The sequence below is a fragment of the Erinaceus europaeus genome, chromosome 2 (genome assembly GCF_950295315.1).
Source record: "Erinaceus europaeus chromosome 2, mEriEur2.1, whole genome shotgun sequence".
In the NCBI taxonomy this organism is placed as follows: Eukaryota; Metazoa; Chordata; class Mammalia; order Eulipotyphla; family Erinaceidae; genus Erinaceus; species Erinaceus europaeus.
In genome coordinates, this window is record NC_080163.1 from 109,845,399 (window position 1) to 109,867,422 (window position 22,024).

General features: G+C 37.5%; 1 protein-coding gene across 14 annotated transcripts in view; it reads left to right on the top strand.

Annotated features, from left to right (window-relative positions):
• The window catches only part of HMBOX1 (homeobox containing 1), a 213,447-nt gene that overhangs the window by 79,252 nt on the left and 112,171 nt on the right, over positions 1-22,024 (top strand). For 13 of the 14 annotated variants that reach the window (XM_060184905.1, XM_007517240.3, XM_007517238.3 and 10 more), the window contains 2 exons: positions 574-653; positions 17,848-18,324. In XM_060184905.1, the coding sequence (XP_060040888.1) occupies positions 631-653; positions 17,848-18,324 (500 nt within the window). In that variant the 5' untranslated portion in view covers positions 574-630. The remainder of the gene's footprint in view (positions 1-573; positions 654-17,847; positions 18,325-22,024) is intronic. The other variant, XM_060184907.1, reaches the window with a different exon arrangement.

Here is a 22,024-nt window from a genome sequence, read left to right on the forward strand (position 1 = left end):
GCATGGGGATTCACCTCCCCCCCCCTTTTTTTCTTAATTGGTAGTAACTGCTCCTGCTACTTGATATTTGTGAAATGCTTTATCACCACCATTAAAAAAATATATTTTGACTTTATAGTATCTATTTGAGGTATTTCTCTGTTGTCCCTCATTTTTAGATGTGGAAATTGAGCCTTAGAGAAATTTCACTCAAGATTTGACTAAGAGTAAATACATTGATATTATCATGCTACCTTTAATCTCATTGTGACCTACACACACACACACACACACACACACACACACACACACACACACACACACACACACACACTTACACTTTCCATTGCATGCTAAAATCTGTTTCTTTCCATGATGTCTCATAACAGGGCTAGGATTTTAATTTTCCAGTGAGTAATTTTAACCTATCAACAATGAATTTTTTAAAAAACCACTTCAAACCAATGGTTTGTTTTAAAATATCAAATAATATTAGCTGATACTAATGTTAATATCCTAAAGTTATATGATTAAAAAATCTTTTCTGCCTTTAATTAACAAGTAATTTTTTTGCCTTTTGTCTTTATCCTACAGAATGGTAGATAACACTGATCATCTCTGGAAAGGATATTGATTCACCTCATGTAAAGTATGCTCAGTTCCTTTCCAGTGGTGTAAGTATCTAGTCTTGCTTTTAATTTTTATCTTCTCAGTTTCTTCAGTAAAATTAAGAAATCATAAAGATTATAATCCTGATTTGACAGCAAAAAATGGTAGAGTAGGAAGAATTTTCTTTCATCATCTTGTGATAAATGATAAAGAATGAACATTACATTTTTTTTATTTGTGATTAATAGTGGGTTACAGGGGTTGTGAAATTGCCTATTCTTTTATTAAACTACTTTTAAGTTTTAATACAACTCTGTGCAAAAGGTTCAAAGTGCAAGCATTTGGACTGCAGCAATGATGAAATCTTATTTGTTTTCAGCTTTTTTCAGATAAATAGAAAAAGAGAAGCGTTTTCTCTTTTTTTCTTGAGAAGATACACATGGCTCATAGACATATGAAAAAGTGTTCCAATTCACTTATTATTTGAAAAATGCAAATTAAAACTACTACACTTAGATTTAAACCTCACACTTGAGAGAATGGCCTACATCAACAAAATAGGAAATGACAGGTGTTGGTGAGGTTGTGGAGAAAAAGGGACATGCTACACTGTTAGTGAGAATCTGAACTGGTGCAGCCCCTTTGGAAGACTGTATGGGGAGTCCTTAGACAAAAACAGAATTACCTATGATCCAGCAATACCACTCTTTGGTATATATCCAAAGGATATGTAAATACTAATTCAACTTAGAAGTTTGACATTAATTTTCAGAAGAAGATAAAATTAATCTACTTGTTATTTTCAATTGCTTACTAACCTATAAACTTGTGAAATATATGGCGACTCATTCAAGAAAACTAGTGTTAGGTTCCTTGTAACAGGCAGAATATTGGAAACATGGGTATTAATAGAGCCATTTGTGTACAAATTTCTAACACCTTAGCCATTTTCCTTTAACTACTTAGGATAGTAATGTAGTTAAGCCTATAAGCTAAGATAGTTGCTAGTCATTCTTTGGAGCCAGAAAAAAATACATATTGAGATGGTGGTTCTATATTGAGAGTTTTTTTTGTGTGTGCTGAGATATGAACTGTAACCACTAGTTCATACTAAATAGGCCTCTGAATAAAAGTATTCCCGGAATTTCAGATATTAGAGAAGATAAAGTATCTATTAGCTCATTAAGTGCATCTTTAGAGTTTAATGTGCAGTGCCTTTAGCATTAAGTATTTTCTAAAATTTGGTCCAGTCTACATTTCGATTAAATCCCTTCCGTTGGGTTGACAGTTCTGTAATCCGGTAAGTAGACATTAAGATAGGTTTTTCTTACTATGTAGCATTTTCATTAAATGTTTTTTTTGCCCCCCCCCCCTTCTCCTTGGTTCTAGCATATACTGAAAAGTGTGTGGAATAGGCCTAGAAAATTAGAATTGTAGCTTGAGTTTTTGTTAAGTAGTTATATCCTTGGGAGATGGATGAGCACTGCATGGCTTTGAATTTTATTTTTCCTCTTGATTATTTATTTTTTTTTGCTAGTAACCACTATAATGTAAACATGTAAAGCCAAAAATTTCAACTGATTTGTTCCTTCTGATGTCCTCTGTGTCTTGTGCATAGGAGAAAGAAGTCACTCAATAAATATTAGTTGAGTGAATGCTTCTTGTCTCAACTGTCTCCAGAACTTTTGATTCCAAATCTAACATGTATCTCCCATTATAAAGACTTGCAAAAAAAAAAAAAAAAGACTTACATGTTCTTACTTTTAATTTTTCCCAAAATTGCATAAAGTGATTATATTAAAAATACTCAATGATGTGGTCTTTTCAATATTATAGAGTATTTATGGAAGCCAGTGGTGGTAGTCCTGGCTAAGTGTATAAGGACCCTGGGTTGAGTTCCCCTTACTCCACCTGCAGAGGGTCTGCTTCACAAGTAAAGCAGCAGGTCTGTAAGTGTCTATCTTTCCTCTCTCTGTCTTCCCACACCCTCTCCATTTCTCTCTGTCCTATCTAGTAAAAATGGGAAATATAAAATTAAAAAGTGGCCACTGTGAGCCATGGATTCGCTGCAGCAAAGAGCCTGGTGACAATAAAAATATTTTTTAAAACAGTATTTGATACATTAGGATATACTAATTTGTTTCTCAAAGTATTTTTTAATATTGATTTATTATTAGTGAGTGAGTGAATGAGAAAAAGAGAACTAGAGCATCACTCTGGAACATGCAACGCCATGGAGCAAAGTAGGAGACTCATGCTAGGGGATCCAATTATCCAGTGCACCACCTCCCAGGCCACTCAAAGTTTTATTATAGTATGAAATAAATACTTTGTATATTTATCTGCAACCATAACCTCTGTTTTCTTTTTTTTTTTAATTTTATTTATTAAAAGGAAACACTGACAAACCCATAGGATAAGAGGGGTACTACTCCACACAGTTCCCACCACCAGAACTCCATATCCCATCCCCTCCTTGATAGCTTTCCTTTCTTTAACCCTCTGGGAGTATGGACCCAAGGTCATTGTAGGATGTAGAAGGTGGAAGGTCTTGCTTCTATAATTGTTTCCCCTGAAATCTGATATGCAGGTGGATCCAAGTTATTGTCTGAGGAGATGATGTCATGGCTGGAAAAAGGACCAGAAAGCTGGATCAGGGAAGAGAGTAGCTCCCAAATGTGGTAAAGGTATATAAATATTGTTGGCTGTAAACCCCATCAATTTGATGTGATCTGGGGCCCATATTCAGCTTAGGAGCCTATATGACCTCTGCATCTCTGTAGATCTGAGCTTGCATTCTGTGGTCATGAGTAGGAACGTTCCAAGATGCCCTAATGTCAGGACCCATCTTCCTCAGGTGTAGCATAGAGTATGTTGTCCAGCCTCCCTTCAGAGGATGGAACATTCTCTACCATTGTTGATCCAGGTTGAGGACAGGGTCCTATGGGGGCTCACCAAGGGGTCTATTTTGTTGTTCCTGATAAAGATGACTGGTAACAATGGAGAGAGGGATTTATTCAAGGTCTAGGCCCATCATGTCTGTTTGGGAAGATCAGGACTCCCCAATTAGGGCCCCCAGCTGATGAGGTGGCCTATTAGTGACTAAACAGTCATTGTTAAAGTATGCCAGTCTCTTGCCCTTATTCAGTTTTTGCAGTACTTGCTTAGCTAAGGTTAGCTTTGGAGTGAGTGAGGGAATTGTAATAGGAAGTAGGTGAGGAGGGTATCTTAAGTCTAAGTAGACACTATTTCATTATGAACTTGATACTGACTCACTGCAGACTATTGTGTACTTTTGCTTTCAGGTATATATGTTTCCCTAATTTATGGATACATGTGAATATATGCTCTATCTCATGGGACCTGGTCTACATCTAGGTTTGGGGACTTTTTTTTTTCATAGGACTTCTCTAATTCCTGGGATGGAATTAGAGGAGTCCTATGAAAGGAAAAGGTCTCAGTGACCCAAGTAATGAGGCTGAAGAATTGACATTCCATACCTGACCTCTATGGACACAGTCTGAAGTGAATCATGCTGAGGTGATACTCACTGCATTGATTAGGTTGGGATCTGTGGATGCAATATCATTTGGTATGACTTGAGAGAAGCATACAGGAAAGTGAGTCCCACCCTAGAGGTTCCAGGACAGGAGGAACTTAAACCCTGCTGTCTTAGGGTTTAAGAAGGCAATAGATAGTTATTGGTTTAATCACATTATTTGTCAGTTGGGTTTAACTTTGAAATATCACTTTGTTAGGATTTGCTGTATCATACACAACATCACCATAATTTATGTCCTTTGACATTATTTGTATATAGCTGTGCCACTGGTTGCTTCTGTTCTCCCTGGTCTAAGCTTTAAAGAGTCAACATATTGAAGACTCAGCATATGATCTGTGCATTAAAAAGCTGGAGACTTTCAATTTTTCCCTTCTCATATTAATTATTTACATGACTACAAATTAATAGGAGTGTACATAAACACCATTCCCACCACCAAAAGATTGTGTCCCATCCCATCCTTCCCCTCTCCACCCCTCACCCCCACCCTGTGAAGCCGAACATCCACCATCACCCTCAAACCAGGGTTTTTACTTTGGTGCCCTACTCCAAATTCAGTCAAATCCTGCTTTGAGTTTCCTTTTCTGTTCTTCTTTCTCAACTTCTCTTCATGAGTGGGATCATCCCATACTCATATTTATCTTTCTGACTTAGCTCACTTAAGATAATTCCTTCTAGCTCCATCCAAGATGGGTCAGAGAAGGTGGGTTTATTATTCCTAATAGCTGCGTACTATTCCCTTGTGTATATATATATATATATATATATATATATATATATATATATATACCACAGCTTCCTCAGCCACTCATCTGTTGTTGGGCACCTGGGTTGCTTCCAGGTTTTAGCTATTACAAATTGTGTTGCTATGAACATAGGTTTACACATATCTTTTTGGTGAATGTTATGGAGGCCTTGGGGTATATCCCTAGGAGAGGAATTACTGGGTCATATGGAAGGTCCATGTCTAGCCTTCTGAGACTTCTCCAGACTGCTCTGCGCGGAGGTTGAACCACTTTACATTCCCACCAGCAGTGTAGAAGGGTTCCTCTGTCCCCACAGCCTCTCCAGCATTTGTTGCTGCTGTCCTTTTTTGGTGTATGCCATTCTCACAGGGGTGAGGTGGTGTCTCAATGTTGTCTTTATTTGCATTTCTCTGACAATCAGTGACCTGGAGCAATTTTTCATATGTTTGTTAGCCTTTGGATCTCTTCTGTAGTGAATGTTCTATTCATGTCCTCTGCCTATTTTTGGATGGAGTCATTTGCTTTTTTTTTTGCTAAGTTTTCTGAGCTCTTTATATATTTTAGTTATTAGTCTCTTGTCTGATGAATGGCATGTGACGATCTTCTCCCATTCTGTGAGGGGTCTCTTTGTGTGATAGTTTCTTTGGCTGTGCAGAAGCTTTTCAATTGAATGCAGTCCCATTGATTGTTTCTGCTTTAGTCTTCCTTGCAATTGGGTTTGTATCATCAAAGATGTCCTTGAGGTTTAGGTGGGAAATTGTTCCACCAATATTTTCGTCATAATTATTTGATAGTTTCTGGCCTAACATCCAGGTCCTTGATCCATTTGGAGTTTTTGTTTGTTTGTTTGTTTGTTTCTGGTGAGATAAAGTGGTTCAGTATCATTCTTCTGCATGTTTCTTTTTTTTTAACATTATTTTTATTTATTTACTTACTGCCTTTTGTTGCCTTTGTTGCTTTACTGTTGTAGTTATTGATGTCGTTGTTGTTGGATAGGACAGAGAGAAATGGAGAGAGAAGGGTAAGACAGAGAGGGAGAGAGAAAGACACCTGCAGACCTGCTTCACCGCTTGTGAAGCAACCTTCCTGCAGGTGGGGAAATGGGGGCTCGAACCGGGATCTTTAAGCCGGTCCTTGTGCTTTGCGCCACATGCACTTAGCCCATTGTGCTACCACCCAACTCCCTCTTCTGCATGTTTCAACCCAGTTTTCCCAGCACCATTTATTGAAGAGAGCTTCCTTTCTCCATTTAATACTTTGGGCCCCCTTATCAAAGATTAGATTAGGGATTTCAATTCTGTTCCACTGGTCTGTGTGCCTAGTTTTGTTCCAGTACCAGGCTGTTTTGTTGATGATGGCCTTATAATACAGTTTCATTTCTGGGAGTGTGATGCCTCCATTTCTGTTTCTCTTCCTCAAGATGGTTTTGGCAATTCTAGGTGTTTTCTGGTTCCAGATAAGTGACTGTAATTTTGTTCTGTTCTCTTAAAGAAGCTTGGTGGAACTTTGATGGGTATCGCGTTAAATTTATATATGGCTCTGGGGCGGAATATTCGTTTTGATGATATTAATTCTTCCAATCCATGAGGATGGGCAGTCTTTCCATTTCTTGTTATCATTTTCTATTTCCTTGAATAGTGACTCATAGTTTTCAGTATACAAGTCTTTCACTTCTTTGGTTAGGTTTATTCCTAGATATTCTATTGATTTTGCTGAAACAGTGAATGGAAGTGATTTCTGGATGTCCTCTTCTTCAGATTTAGTGTTTGCATAAAGAAATGCCACTGGTTTTTGTACATTGATTTTGTAACCTGACACCTTGCTATATTGCCTGATAACTTCCAGTAGTTTTCTGCTGGATTCTTTAGGTTTTTCTGTGTATACTGTCATAACATCTGCAAATAGTGAGAGCTTGACTTCTTCCCTTCCAATATGTATTCCTTTGATTTCTTTCTCTTGCCTGATTGCTATGGTAAGAACTTCCAATACTATGTGAAGAGTAATAGTGATAATAGACAGCCCTGTCTCGTCCCCGATCTGAGGGGGAATGCTTTCAGCTTCTGTCCATTGAGTATGATGTTGGCTGTAGGTTTGCTATATATGGACTCCACTATCTTGAGGAATATCCCATTTATTCCCATTTTTTGTAGTGTTTTGAGCATGAATGGGTGGTGGATTTTGTCCAAGGCTCTTTCTGCATCTGAGATAATCATGTGGTTTTTGGTTTTGCTTTTATTGATGTGGTGAATGACATTGATTGACTTATGTATGTTGAACCAGCCTTGCATTCCTATGATAAATCCCACTTGGTCGTGATGAACCATCTTCTTGATATACTGCTGTATCTGGTTGGCCGGGATCTTGTTTAATATTTTGGCATCTCTTCACTAGAGATATTGGTCTGTATTTTTCCTTTTTTGTTGTGTCCCTATCTGCTTTTGGTATCAGGGTGATGTTGGCTTCATAGAACATGGAAGAGAGTGTTCCTGTTTCTTTGATCTTGTGGAAGAGCTTTAGAAGTATAGGTATTAACTGTTTCCTCAAGGTTTTGTAGAATTCATTTGTAAAGACATCTGGTTTAGGACTTTTGTAGTTGGGAAGATTCTTAATAACTGTTTTGATTTCTTTGTGATTGGTGCATAACCTCTGTTTTCTTAAGCTTTAGTCAGTTTTCCTATTGGTATAAAATTATTCATTTTATATAATATATATACACTTATATGTAATATATATTATCATATATATACTTTTAATCTCAGTCCCCAATAAGTCTTCATTTTTTTCTTAGAAAAAAGTTGTGCTTCCTCTTAAATTTTATTTTTATTAGTGATTTACAAAGTTATTAAATAATAGGGGTATAGTACCACACCATTTCTACCACCAGAGCTGTGTCCCCATTCCCTCCATTGGAAATTGCAGTGATTCTAAAATGTTCACAGATACGGGCTTATGATTATTTCTATAACTATGTATATTTTCTCTTTTTTTTAAATTTTTAAAAAATATTTATTCTCTTTTGTTGCCCTTGTTCTATTGTTGTGGTTGTTATTATTGTTATTTATGTCATTGTTGTTGGGTTGGACAGAGAGAAATGGAGAGAGGAGGGGAACACTGAAAGGGGGAGAGAAAGACACCTGTAGACCTGCTTAACAGTCTGTGAAGAGACTCCTCAGTAGGTGGGGAGCCAGAGGCTCAAACCAGGATCTTTACACTGGACCTTGCACTTTGTGTCACGTGCGTTTAACTCTCTGCGCTACCGCCCAACTCCCTTTTCTCATTTTTTTCTATGGTCCTGTCTTCTCTTCCATTTTAAGTCACACATGCCCTACTTCTGAATGTTCTTACTTTTTTCCTCTTCTCTCTCTGGGTCCTGATGTAATTAGGTTTCAAAGCCCTTTATTCATCTTCCCCTATTATTCCCCCCCCCCACCTAGGAAAATGGACCAAAATTCTTTTTGAGGTGTAGAAGGTAGTAGGTCTTCTTCTGTAACTGTTTCTTTGCTGGATATGGGAATTGGCAGGTCAGTTCATACCTCCAACCTGTTTCTTTGCCTTTCCCTAGTGTAATAGAGACTGGAAAGGTGAAGTTCCAGGACACATTGGTAGGGTCATCTGCCTATGGAGTTCAGGATGGAATCAGAGTAGCACCTGCAACTTGAAGGCTGGAAAGCAGTAAGTTATGAAGCAGGGCAAAATGTTGAATAAATAGGAGCCAGAAAGTAGGAATAAAGCAGTTGAGAACAGGGATTTTAGGGTGATAAGAAGCTAGGATGTCAATTTTAGGTATCTTCCTTGGGGTTCATGATTTTAGCCTGAGCTTGATAGTTAACATGGAAGTGAACTAAAAATATTGTCTGGGAAGATGTAGTCAGAGTTGAGAATAGGACTAGAAGCAGGGTTAGGGCAGAAAATAGCTCCCAAACTTGAAGAAAATATATAGACAACTAACTGTTTGCCTCATCAATCTGGTCCATATGTATATTCATAGTTAGCATTGGAGCCTGTATAACCTCCAGGTCCCTGTCAGACTGAGCTCACAGTCCCTGGTCATAGTTGGGAACATTCTAGGCTGCACTCATTTCTGACCAGTGTTCCTCAAGTGGCAGAGTTGGATGACCCAGCCTCCCTCGAGAAAGTGGGGCAGAAACTGCTATTGCTAGTTTATACTCAGGGCAAGATCCTGGAGAGCCTTTGGAAAGGTTTAAGGTGACCAGTAATGGTGGTGAGAGGGGTCTCTTAGAGGGCTAGGCCATCATATCTACAGGCTAATCCTAGAATACCCTGACTTGGGCCCCAGGTGATGGGGTAGCCTGGTAGTGACCAAAGTGATCATCATTAAGTGAACCAGTCACTTGTTCTGTTACAGCTTTTTTAGTCCCTTTATCTGATGAGCTTGGTTTTAGCTATTAAAACAGTGAGTGTCATTGGTTTATGGGGTCTGACCTCAAGTGGGGGAAGAAATACCCATACGATTGTTTTGGTGCCTAAGTTAGCTTGGAATTTTACTGCATTTACTTGTTTGATTAAATCTTTATTTTTTACTTAATCTTACACTTTTTAATTTTCCTTCATTCAACCTTTTGATAATAATAATTGTGAAAGAGGGTAATTTGCCATAATATTACAAAGGGTATGAGTATGTCTTTAGTTGATAAATATTATGAAGATTATGTATATATGAATATAATGTATTAAGTCATTAACCAGTGAATGCCATTTATGTAAAATATTATGAATTTACTTGAAGGCCATATTTTGCCTAGTCATTTTAGATAAAAAGAAAAAAAAAGATAGCAGATTCACATGAAGAAGTTTCATTGTTACCCACTAAAATCTTGTTAACTGTTGATTCTTTACAAGTAAGATAGTAATGCAATTTTTGTACATGGAATTTGAAGATTTACCACTTATGAATAGTTTAACCCTCTTTGACATACTTGTTTGTAGATTTTAGTTTACGAACATATGTTCTGGATTTCATGCCTCATTCAAGAAAGGCTTAGTTATATATCCATGTAGAAATAAAATTTATTGTGAAATAGGCTTACAATTACGGTCTGATAGTGTGATCTTTTAGATCATTAGCTTATGAACTGAGCCATATTTCCTGAACTTAATTGTTCTTTTATGCCTTAAACATTTTCCGTGTGATTGCAGTGTCAAGATTCTTTTCATATCATTTTCAGTTATTGTTGGTCTGAGTCTGCATTCAGATTAGTAATTTGCAATGAAAGATGTTTCTTGTTCTGTGAATAGTACTTGTGCTACATAAGAAAATTAATTCAGTTCCTACATGGTATCTTTTGCTGTTATAAAAGAATTGCTTGTATCATGTCATGAACTTAGATATCCTTTGTAGATCATTCACTGCTGTAACTTCATGATTATGTGTTAAAACTGTGTAGGTTATTAGAAATATACTTTGGAAGTGATAGAATATGTTCCTTTGTTTATCTGAATGCATATTACAATGCCATTCTTAACATCCAAGAAAGCCTCTCAGTTTGGCATGTCCTCAGTAAAATAATGTGCCTTCAGTAATGTGTTTAATTTTGATCCTGGTTATTAATGCCTTTTATCATTCTACGCTATAGTGAACCATATTCTATCCTAGCAGTTGTGGGGCATTTTGCTTTAAGTTCTTTGCCTATCTGTGCAAGGAGCAAACAACTCATTTAAGTAAGGTTAAAGCATAAAGATAACTGTGTTCTCTTAATAAGAAATGGGGCGTAGCAGGGGCTTGAGACTTACTAGAATATGTGATGTGAATACTGCAGAGATTTCCCTTTTGCTCTTCACTTCTTTTTCTTTTGGAGCCTCACACATACATAATTTTTAAAACTCTCAGGTCAACTTTTATTCTTTTAATTTTGATCATGTGTTAGAATGATAGATAAATAGATAACAGCACGAGGGTTTTCCACCATGCTGTGGCTCTTCTTGGCTTATGAAGGTTGGAGCCCAGGCTGTGTAAATGGCAAGGCATGTGCCCTACCAGGTGAGATGTCTCTCAGGCTTACTAAGCAAAGATTTTTTTTTCTATTTTAATGAGAAAAATATATTTGGAAAGACAGAGAAATAAGGAGGGAGGAAGAGAATGAGATTGCAGAGTACTGCTCATCTCCAGATTATGTTGATGTTGGGAATTGAACCGGGGACTTAGAGCCTAAGGCATGAAAGTCTTTTTTTTTTTTAATTTCTTTATTGGGGGATTAATGGTTTACGGTCAACAGTAAAATACAATAGTTTGCACATGCATAACATTTCCCGGTTTTCCACATAACAATTCAACCTTATGAGGTCCATAACAATTCAGTCTTACTAGGTCCTCCTCTGCCATCATGTTCCAGGACCTGAGCCCTCTGCCCCACCCCAAAGTCTTTTACTTTGGTGCAATATACCAACTCCAGTCCAAGTTCTGCTTAGTGTTTTCCCTACTGATTTTGTTTCTCAGTCTCTGTTTATGAGTGAAATCATCCCATATTCACCCTTCTGTTTCTGACATCTCACTTAACATTTCTTCAAGCTCCATCCAAGAGAAAGTTTTTGGTTTTTTTTTTTTTTTTTGCATAATCATCATGCTGTCTCCCTAGCCCACTATTAGTGTTATATCTGCTTTTTTTTTTTCTCCCGTGAACTAATTTCTTCCATGTGGAAACTATTATTTGTTATCTTGGTGGCTTAATCCAAACATTTTAAAGAGAACAAGATTTGGTTTCCTTGTATGGCCACCCCATTGACCAAAGGTGTCAAGCATTGTTAAGTAGCTACCTCCAAAACACGAGTTAGGAAACCATGAGACATTCTAGATATAGACATTATCAAGTGCCTTCTGTTACCTCTGTTTGACTTTTCTAGTGTACATGGTTTACATAGTCATTGACTCTAATGACACTGAAATACTATATCATTTCAAACACTTATGGAATCTTTAGAGTTCAAGTTTTTTACTAAGGGTAAAATTCATAAATTCTCTTAATTTTATGCTAGTATCCAAAATGTTGTTCATAGGTTTAAGAGTTATATAGATTACTGTCTACTCTGATAAAAAAAAACATATAAAAATAGGAAAATACTGTGTTTAATAATTTTTTGTTCATATGATATAATTCTCAACTCTCATTCTCAAGTGAGGTCATCTTATAAAATATTTTGGAAGTACAAAGACTGAAGTTAGCAATGAATAAATCTGTTTTACTTTAAAAAGGAAAGAATTATATATAGAAGATTCAACTTCACAGATCAGTATGGGATAAATTATTTGAATTGCTAAGGAAACAGTAGCTACTTTTAAAAAGAACTTCCTAGACTAAGGATTAATATGCGACTAAACACTTGATAGAGCAAAGAACCACCAAAGTCTAAAGCAGAAACTAATTGGCTCTTTCTTATAATCTGCTAGGGAAATGTCCACATACCTTTGCAATAAATCTTTTGTTTAAATAAAATATTAGCAGATTAAAAATGCTCAAACTATTAGTAAATGCTTTGTTAATGTTCACAGCAAATGTACCTGTGTATATAATTAGCACAGAACATAGAACATTACCACCATAGCTTATCATTTTAATAATAGGTAATTTGTGCTAAGCACAGTATATTTTAATTTTTCATTAGAAAAAAGTGAGACTCAGAGATAGCACATCCAGTAAAGCATTCATCTCACCAGATGTGAGGCCCTGGATTCAAATCCAACACTGTATGGGATCTTTATGGCTATCATATCACTAAGGGAACTTCATGAATAATTGAGGAGTGCTTTGGTATTTCTCCTCACTGTCTGCCTCCCCCAAAATAAAAAGTAAAAGCAATTTGTCCAGAGATAGCACTCACCAGTGGTCTCACAAGCACAAATCCCTAAATTCATTTCCCAGTGACACAAAAAGAAAAAAAAAAAAAGTACATGGGTTGTCTTGATTGAAAATTTTCTCTCCCAACTAGGTGATGGTATAGTTATAGTGGTAGAGTACAGCTGTAATAGCTTAAGTATTTAGAATTGTTAATAATTGGAAGCAACCAGAGTATTCAAAATGGAATAAACAACTCTGCATTACATTCCTACGGTGAAGTACTACTTAGCAATAAAGAACAAATTCTGACACACACACCATGGATGAGGCAAAAAAAAACTAGATGAAAGTGGCTCTATACGAAAGAATTCATAAAATTCCCTTTGTAAATTTCTAGAACAGGCAAAATGAGCACATAGTGGGGGGAAACCAGAATAGTGGTTGCCTCTGAGAGAAGATATTCTGAATCTACCTAAACTTTTCTGTGCTTTTGAATTTTTGAATTTTTTAAAAAATATTTATTTATTCCCTTTTGTTGCCCTTGTTTTATTGTTGTAATTGTTGTTGTTGTTGATGTCATTGTTGTTGGCTAGGACAGAGAGAAATGGAGAGAGGAGGGGAAGACAGAGGGGGAGAGAAAGATAGACACCTGCAGACCTGCTTCACCACTTGTGAAGCGACTCGCCTGCAGGTGGGGAGCCAGGGCTTGAGCGGTCCTTGTGCTTTGTGCCACCTGAACTTAACCCGTTGTGCTCCCGCCCAACTCCTGAATTTTTTTATTTTTAAAAGGTTGCATTAGAAAACCTTGACAATCAAAAAAGTATACAATACTCATTAAAGTTGGACCTTACAAAGAATAGCTCACCATAAGTGAGGTTTGGAAGAAATCAGGGCAAGAATACATGGACCACAGGCACAAATGACTGCCAACATATTATACTGGATCTAAAAGTGTGTGTGTGTGTCTGTGTGTGTGTGTGTGTGTGTGTAGCTATCTCATCTCTAAAAGACATTTTATCTTGCTTTTTTTGTTTGCCTCCAGGCTTATCACTGGGACTCAGTCCCTGCACTACAAATCCACTGCTCCTGGAGGCTATTTATCCCGTTTTATCGCCCTTCTTGTCGTTATTACTGTTATTATTATTGTCATTGCTGTTCTTGTTGTTGGATAGGACAGAGAGAAATCGAGAGAGGAGGAGAGACAGATGGGGAGAGAAAGACAGACACCTGCAGAACTGCTTCACCACTTGTGAAGTGACTCCCCTGCAGGTGGGGTTGGGGGCTTGAACCTGGATCCTTATACTGGTCCTTGCACTTACGCTATATGCACTTATCCCACTGTGCTACCACCCACCCACCCCCACCCCAGCTTGCTTTTTAAAAAAGAATATGAAAGACAAAGTGATCAGTGGACTAGGATAGAGAATCCAAGTATCATACAGACTTATGTCGAAATGTGTGTGATCAAGGTGACATTTCAGGTCATAGAAGAGACACAAGACTTGGTGAAATATACTGGACAAGCAGCTATCCATTCAGGAAAAAAGTTCAAGTCCTTTCACATACATTAAATAATTGTAAATTCTCGATGGAACAAAGATTTTAATATTAAAAAAAGTCTTAATTGCAACTTGTATCAGTAAAGTGGTGTTATCTAAATGGTTTTAGTTGGAGACTTAGGAGTATTTACAATACAGCAACTTGTTTCTCAAAACATTTTATTCCAGCTATTTCTGCCTTATGTTGAAAAACAGAACAATATATGCTTGTGGTCTAAGAGCTATGCTTACTTTTTCTACATTTTACAAGGTGGGGTGGGGGTAGACCAGAGCACCACTGATCTCTAGCCTAGTCAGTGTGGAGAATCAAACCTGTAACCTATTGTATACAGATCCTGTAGTCTATTGTGATATTTATCCCTGATGCTTTTCTACTATTTAATCCAGTTTTTTTTACAAAGTACAAAGCTAATCAGTACCTTACTTTTCTTTTTTTTTTTTTTTTAATTTTTTATTTAAGAAAGGATTAGTGAACAAAAGCATAAGGTAGAAGGGGTACAACTCCACACAATTCTCAACACCCAATCCCCATAACCCACCCCCTCCCATGGTAGCTTTCCCATTCTCTATCCCTCTGGGAGCATGGACCCAGGGTCGTTGAGGGTTGCAGAAGGTAGAAGGTCTGGCTTCTGTAATTGCTTCCCCGCTGAACATGGGCGTTGACTGGTCGGTCCATACCCCCAGTCTGCCTCTCTCTTTCCCTAGTAGGGTGTGACTCTGGGGAAGCTGAGTTCCAGGACACATTGGTGGGGTTCAGTACCTTACTTTTCTTAACAATTAATGTAATTTTGAAAATGTACTATAGAGAGTCATTACGAGTATTAGATGAGATTCCATTATATGAAACTTGATTTTTTAAAATTTATTTATAAGAAAGGGAGAGGAGAGAAAACCAGAACATCACTATTTATTATTTTTTTATAAAATAGAAATATTGGAAAGACCATAGGATAAAAGGGGTACAAGTCCACGCAGTTCCTGCCACCAGAACTCTGTATCCCATCCCCCCTCTTTTGAAAGCTTTCCTATGCTTTATCCCTCTGGGAGTATGGAACCACGGTCATTATGGGGTGCAGAATGTAGAAGGTCTGGCTTCTGTAATTGCTTCCCTGCTGAACATGGGCATTAATAGGTCAATCCATATTCCCAGCCTATCTCTCTTTTCCTAGTGGGGCAGAGTTCTGGGGAAGCAGGGCTCAAGGACACATTGGTAGGGTTGTCTGCCCTAGGAAGTTCAGTTGGCATCATGGTAGCATCTGGAACTTGGTGGCTGAAAAAAGAGTTAACATATAAAGCAGAACAAATTGTTGACTAATCATGAAACTAAAGGCAAGAATATTGTAGATGACGATTTGGAGTCTCCGTTTTGGAAAATCTACTAGGTCTATTTTAGGGATATTACAAGGGGCCCATGACTATTAGTTTTTGCCTGAGCCTGACAGCTAATATGCAGGTTGACAAAGGTTATTGTCTGGGGAAATGATGTCACAGTTGGAAAAAGGACTAGAAAGCTGGATCAGGGAAGAGAGTAGCTCCCAAATATGGAGACAGTATATAAATATTGTTGACCTTAAACCCCATCCATTTGATGAGGGGCCCATATTCCACACAGGGCCTATGTAACCTCTGCATTCCTGTAGGTCTGAGCTCACATTCTGTGGTCATGGCTAGGAACATCCCAGGCTGCACTATTTTCAGGACCCATCTTCCTTGGGTAATAGGTACAGTATATTGTCCAGCATTCCCTTTGGAGAATGGAACATTCCCTGCCATTGTTGATCTACATTGAGAACAAGGTGCTATAGGGATCCACAAAGGGGTCCATTATAGAACATCACTCTTGCATATGTGTTGCCAGGAACAAACTCAGGACTTCATGTTTGAGGGTCCAATACTTATTCACTGTATCACCTCCCAAACTACTGAAACTTTTTTTTTTAAATGTTTGACGCTTATTTGTTTTTACTATTATTTATTTCTTCCCTTTTGTTGCCCTTGTTGTTTTATTGTTGTAGTTATTACTGTTGTTAATGTTGTCTTTGATGGATAGGAGAGAGAGTGGAGGGGAAGACAGAGGGGGAGAGAAAGACACCTGCAGACTGCTTCACCACTTGTGAAGCTACACCCCTGCAAGTGGGGAGCCTGGGGCTCGAACCGGGATCCTTACACTGGCCCTTGAGCTTTGCGCCACCTGTGCTTAATCCACCTGCGCTTAATCCTTCACGCTACTGCCCAACTCCTGAAAATTTTTAATATGGTACCAGAGATGAGCTGACAGTCTAACACATGCACATTAACACTAAGTACCACACTGGCCCAACTTTATTTTTCTTCTGTTTTTTAGATGAGGGGGAATGACCAAAGTATTTTTCCATTGTTCATGGGAGTTCTCCTTCCTACCCTCATGGGATGCCAGGGATCAAACCTAGAGCCTCAAACATCTGAGGTCGAAGCTCTACTACTAACAACCTTCCTGATCACATAGTATATGAATTTTGTGCCCAGTGATTGCCTAAAAGTGAATATTCATAAATATTTAGTATAAAGGGATAAAGAAATAATGTAGATGCCCTCTAGTTTAGGGTTATACTGGCTGGAGCAGGTGTCAAACTTAAAGGTGAGAAATTTCCTGGACATTTATTTCTATAAGCAAATACTAATTGAGAACCAATTTCATTCTATTCATTCTGTCAGCACTAGGACTATAAAATAAAAATACAAACACATAAATGATACACATAAAAGACACACACACACTCTTTTCAAAAGGAAAACTAGATTTCATAAAATAATTCAAGTGGATTCTTGATGACCCCTTTAAATGTAATATTGTTACTGACTCCGACATTTTAAGGGATTCTGCACTTGATGTTGAAAAAGCTTCCTAAGAAAAATAAATTAGTTAAATTTGGCTACAATCACAAAGATCCATTTCTTGGGATAACTATTAAGAGAGATGAAATACTTAGGAAATCGCAATGTAACAGGTAAAGTGGTGATTAATAAAGTTTTTTTAATGTACCTTTCAGCTTTTCCATTTAAATCTTTTTGTTAGTTATTTAGTATTTGCCTGGGCTTGGCTTACCAAATCATTTTTTTTACACTAGATGAAATTATAAAGTTCTTAGGTCATTTTTACTGATACTTAGTAAAACAGGATAATAACAGCTATTTTATAATTTTTCCATTAATGCAATAATAATAGGATAATACAGTTGACATGGAAGAGACACTTTTGAATAATTATATATCCTAGACTTAGTGTTGTATTACATAGTTTATTGTTTTTATGTTATAGTCATAACTAAAATTTTGGTGTAGATATTTACCAAATTGAGGAAAATGAAAATTGCAGTCCATGTAAAATTGGGTTTTATGTTATGCCTAATTCCATCTGCTAATAAACTAATTATTTGTACCAGTCCATTTGCATAATATCATTCTAGTATGGAATTATAATAATTACTAGTATTGCACTATTATGCCTTATTTTTAGTAAAGAAGTTGATATAGAAACACTTTGGAGTGTTCTCTATAATGTGTTCTTTGGTAGATATTATAAATAAAGGGACTTTTAAAATCTTTTTTTGTTTGTTTATTAGTTTGCTGGAAACCATGTCTCACTATACAGATGAGCCCAGATTTACCATAGAGCAGATAGATCTTCTTCAGCGCCTTCGGCGTACTGGGATGACTAAACATGAAATTCTCCATGCCTTGGAAACTTTGGACCGTCTTGATCAAGAACATAGTGACAAATTTGGAAGAAGGTCCAGCTATGGAGGAAGTTCGTATGGGAATAGTACCAACAATGTTCCAGCTTCTTCCTCTACAGCCACTGCTTCCACACAGACTCAGCATTCAGGAATGTCTCCATCACCTAGCAACAGTTATGATACCTCCCCACAGCCTTGTACTACCAATCAAAACGGGAGGGAGAATAATGAGCGGCTATCCACATCCAATGGAAAGATGTCACCAACTCGCTACCATGCAAACAGCATGGGTCAGAGGTCATATAGTTTTGAAGCCTCAGAAGAGGACCTAGATGTAGATGATAAAGTGGAGGAATTAATGAGGTTAGTTCCTTTGTTTATTTAGAGTTGTAGAGATGTATATGTTCTTAGATTGTTTTCTAATTACTTATATTCTAGCTTCATTCCTCTTAAGAACTGTGGTTTCTACTCTCTTTGGAGATGAAAGAAAAATATTTTTTTTATTCAAAAGTTATATTTTTCTGTTTCAGCCTCTCCCCCTTGCTGTTTTTGATAAGCTTTTCCATTCACTGTGTTTATCAAAGTAAAGATTAGTGTTCTCTTTATGGCTCTAGTCGTTAAATTCTAAGTCTTCTGAATTGTTAGTATATACAATCTAATCCTTAAATGTGATGTAAGATGGTTTTTATCATGATACAGAATATGTACACTTTGACATATGAATACATATGAATAACTGAAATCTTGAGCCACTATTAATATTAAAAGTAATGTTCTTAGAAAGAAAAAGTAAGATGGTTTCTATTCCTGAGACTCGATAAAGACTTAATTTTGCCAGTAGGTAACACGTATAAAGACATGTTTTAATTTTACCTGCTGCAGGATAAATAACTTAAAGAATTTAAGCACTGAGAAAAATTCCAGTTCAGTTTCTACAGAGGTGACTAGGAATGACTTTTAACTAGACCTGACACTCTTGGAGGACACTAACCTTGTATTTTGGAGTGTTGTATTTCCAGGATCTAGAATTATCCTTAGTGAAAGTTAAAGGCATAATATGTTATGTGAATGGAAAAATTGGAACGAAAGGGTAGCCTCTGCTTTGAATATATATTATATCGTGAAAATAAAAGAGACAGAAATTGAGAAAGAAGGGAGAGAGACAGAGAGGCACTGCAGCACTGCTTCACTGCTTGTGAAGCGTCCCTGCTGCAGGTGGGGATCAGCGTCTTGTGCTGGGGTCCTTTTACACTGTAATGTGTGTGCTCTACCAGGTGTACCACCACCTAGTCCTGGTCTCTTCTTTGGAACACAGGAATTTTATTTAAAATCAGTAATGGAAGAAGGTAGAAAAGCAAGGTGTGTTTAGTCTCTTAAAAATTACAGATAGGGGAGTCGGGCGGTGACACAGTGGGTTAAACACACATGGCGCAGAGCACAAAGACTGGCGTAAGGATCCCGGTTCGAGCCCCCGGATCCCCACCTGCAGGGGAGTCACATCACAGGCAGTGAAGCAGGTCTGTAGGTGTCTGTTTTTCTCTCCCCTTCTCTGTCTTCCCCTCCTCTCTCCATTTCTCTCTGTCCTATCTAACATGAACACATCAATAACTTAGATGGCTAAGAGCTAGCTCACTCAGAAGGGTGCTACTTTACCCTATGTGAGGACACAGTTCAAGCTTTTGGTGCCACATGGGAGTACCTACCTACACAAAGGAAGCTTCATAAGTGGAGGAGTAGTGTGGTGCTTATCTCTCATCTCTCTGACTCTCTTTCAGTCTCTATATCTCAATCTTAAAAAAAAAAAAGTCTACTGAGAGTAGTGGAGTTCTGAAGATGCAAAGCTCTAGTGTAAACCTGTATGTGTGTGTGTATGAAGGTTGGGGTGGGGAGGGTGGGGTAGATTACAGATGGGTTAGTTACATTGTGGTATACTAGAAAAAAAATAGTATACTAAGAGGCAGTACAGATTTTTGGAAGATTTGAGTTTAATATAAGTCATTTATGTTTGATTTAGCTGCAGTTGAGGTTTTTTACAAATCTGTAGTAGTAGAGATAATAAAAGCATTGTTTTCAGTAAATTATCACTGCTTCAGTATGGAATAAAGTTTAAGAGATAGATTACAGGGAATCGGGCTGTAGCACAGTGGGTTAAGTGCATGTGGTGCAAAGCGCAAGGACCAGCCTAAAGATCCTGGTTCAAGCCCGGCTCCCCACCTGCAGGGAAGTCGCTCACAGGTGGTGAAGCAGGTCTGCAGGTGTCTATCTTTCCCCTTCTCTGTCTTCCCTTCCTCTCTCCATTTCTCTCTGTCCTATCCAACAACAATGACAACAATAATAACTACAACAATAAAACAAGGGCAACAAAAGGGAATAAATAAATATAAAAAAAGAAAATATTTAAAAATACACAATAAAAAAAAAGAGAAAGATAGATTACAGTAGAAGGAGTCAGGCGGTAGCGCAGCAGCAGGTGAAGCACATGTGACACGAAGTGCAAGGACCAGCATAAGGATCCCTGTTCGAGCCCCTGGCTCCTCACCTGCAGGGAAGTCACTTTACAAGCGGTGAAGCAGGTCTGCAGGTGTGTATCTTTCTCTCCCCCTCTCTGTCTTCCCCTCCTCTCTCCATTTCTCTCTGTCCTATCCAACAATGACGGCATCAATAACAACAACAATAACTACAATAATGAAAAACGAGCAACAAAAGGGAAAATAAATAAAATCTTAAAAAAAAAATTACAGTAGAAGGAGAAAGTGTAGCAGGAATTTTCCAGAAATAAAATGAAAACCTAAAATTACTGAGTTATAGATCTTCCTAAAGATGTTAAGAAATGATGATAATACAGTTGAGACTTAATATTGCTGCATGGACGATCTATAACAGCATATTCTGAGATAGCTTAAAACAAACTGCCCTAGTTTTGTTTATAGGGGAACTACTGCCATATATGGATTCTGGACGGAATGCACTACTTGTCTAGATCCCAATGCATTTTCTGTCATGAATAGTTTTAGAACAGCCATAGGTCCATGTTATTTAAACTTTTTAAAATATAAAATTATCAGAGTAATTTGACATTGAGTTCATCTTCTTTTGAGCTCATTTTAACTGATAAAAGCAACTAGCCAAAAGATAATATATAATCATTTTATTGAGGAAATTATTTACAAGACGGTTGTTATAAGTGCAATTTCTTACCTCCCCTTGTTAGATATCTTGCATACTGCTCTCACTGACATCAACTTAAGCCCTTCTCCACCATAATAACAGCAAATTCCCAAATATGTATTATAATAATAGGAAGTTTGAGAAACTTTATTTTTCAACAAAGGGCTTTACTCAAAAGCAAATTTAGATTTTTTTTTAAATTTGTATTAAATATTATTTATTTTACAAACAAATGCTAATTTTTAATTGGTAATTTTGTATAACCCACAAGTTCTGTTGTAAATATACAGATAGTCATTGGCAGAGAAAAGGTGCCCACCCCTGCTTTTGCAGATTGACCAGGCTCTCAAACTTGGATATAAGATTATAAAAATGGGAGTCAGGCGGTAGCGCAGAGGGTTAAGCGCGGATGGTGCAGGGTGCAAGGACTGGCTTAAGGATCCCGGTTCTAGCCCCCGGCTCCTCACCTGCAGAGGAGTCACTTCACAGGCGGTGAAGCAGGTCTGCAGGTGTCTATCTTTCTCTCCCCCTCTCTGTCTTCCCCTCCTCTCTCTGTTTAGTCATGAGTAGGACTTATAGTTGTATGTTACAACTAAACATTCAAGTGTTTTCATTAATATGTGTGTGTGTGTGTGTGTGTGTGTGTGTGTGTGTGTGCGTGTGTGCGCGCGCACGCGCATTATTAATCAGCCCTTCATTTTTCCCATCCAGTTTACTATCTCCCAGTATTTAATTTACATGCTGCTACTTATTGCATGGTTTGGACACTTTTACCTTCTTCCTTTTTTCTTCTTTCTTACAACTGCTCCTTTGGTGTCCTTTAGTCATCTTGAGACTTTCAAGCTTTCTGTGGTCCTCTGCAATTACATTCTTATCTATAAGTGCATTCTTCTTT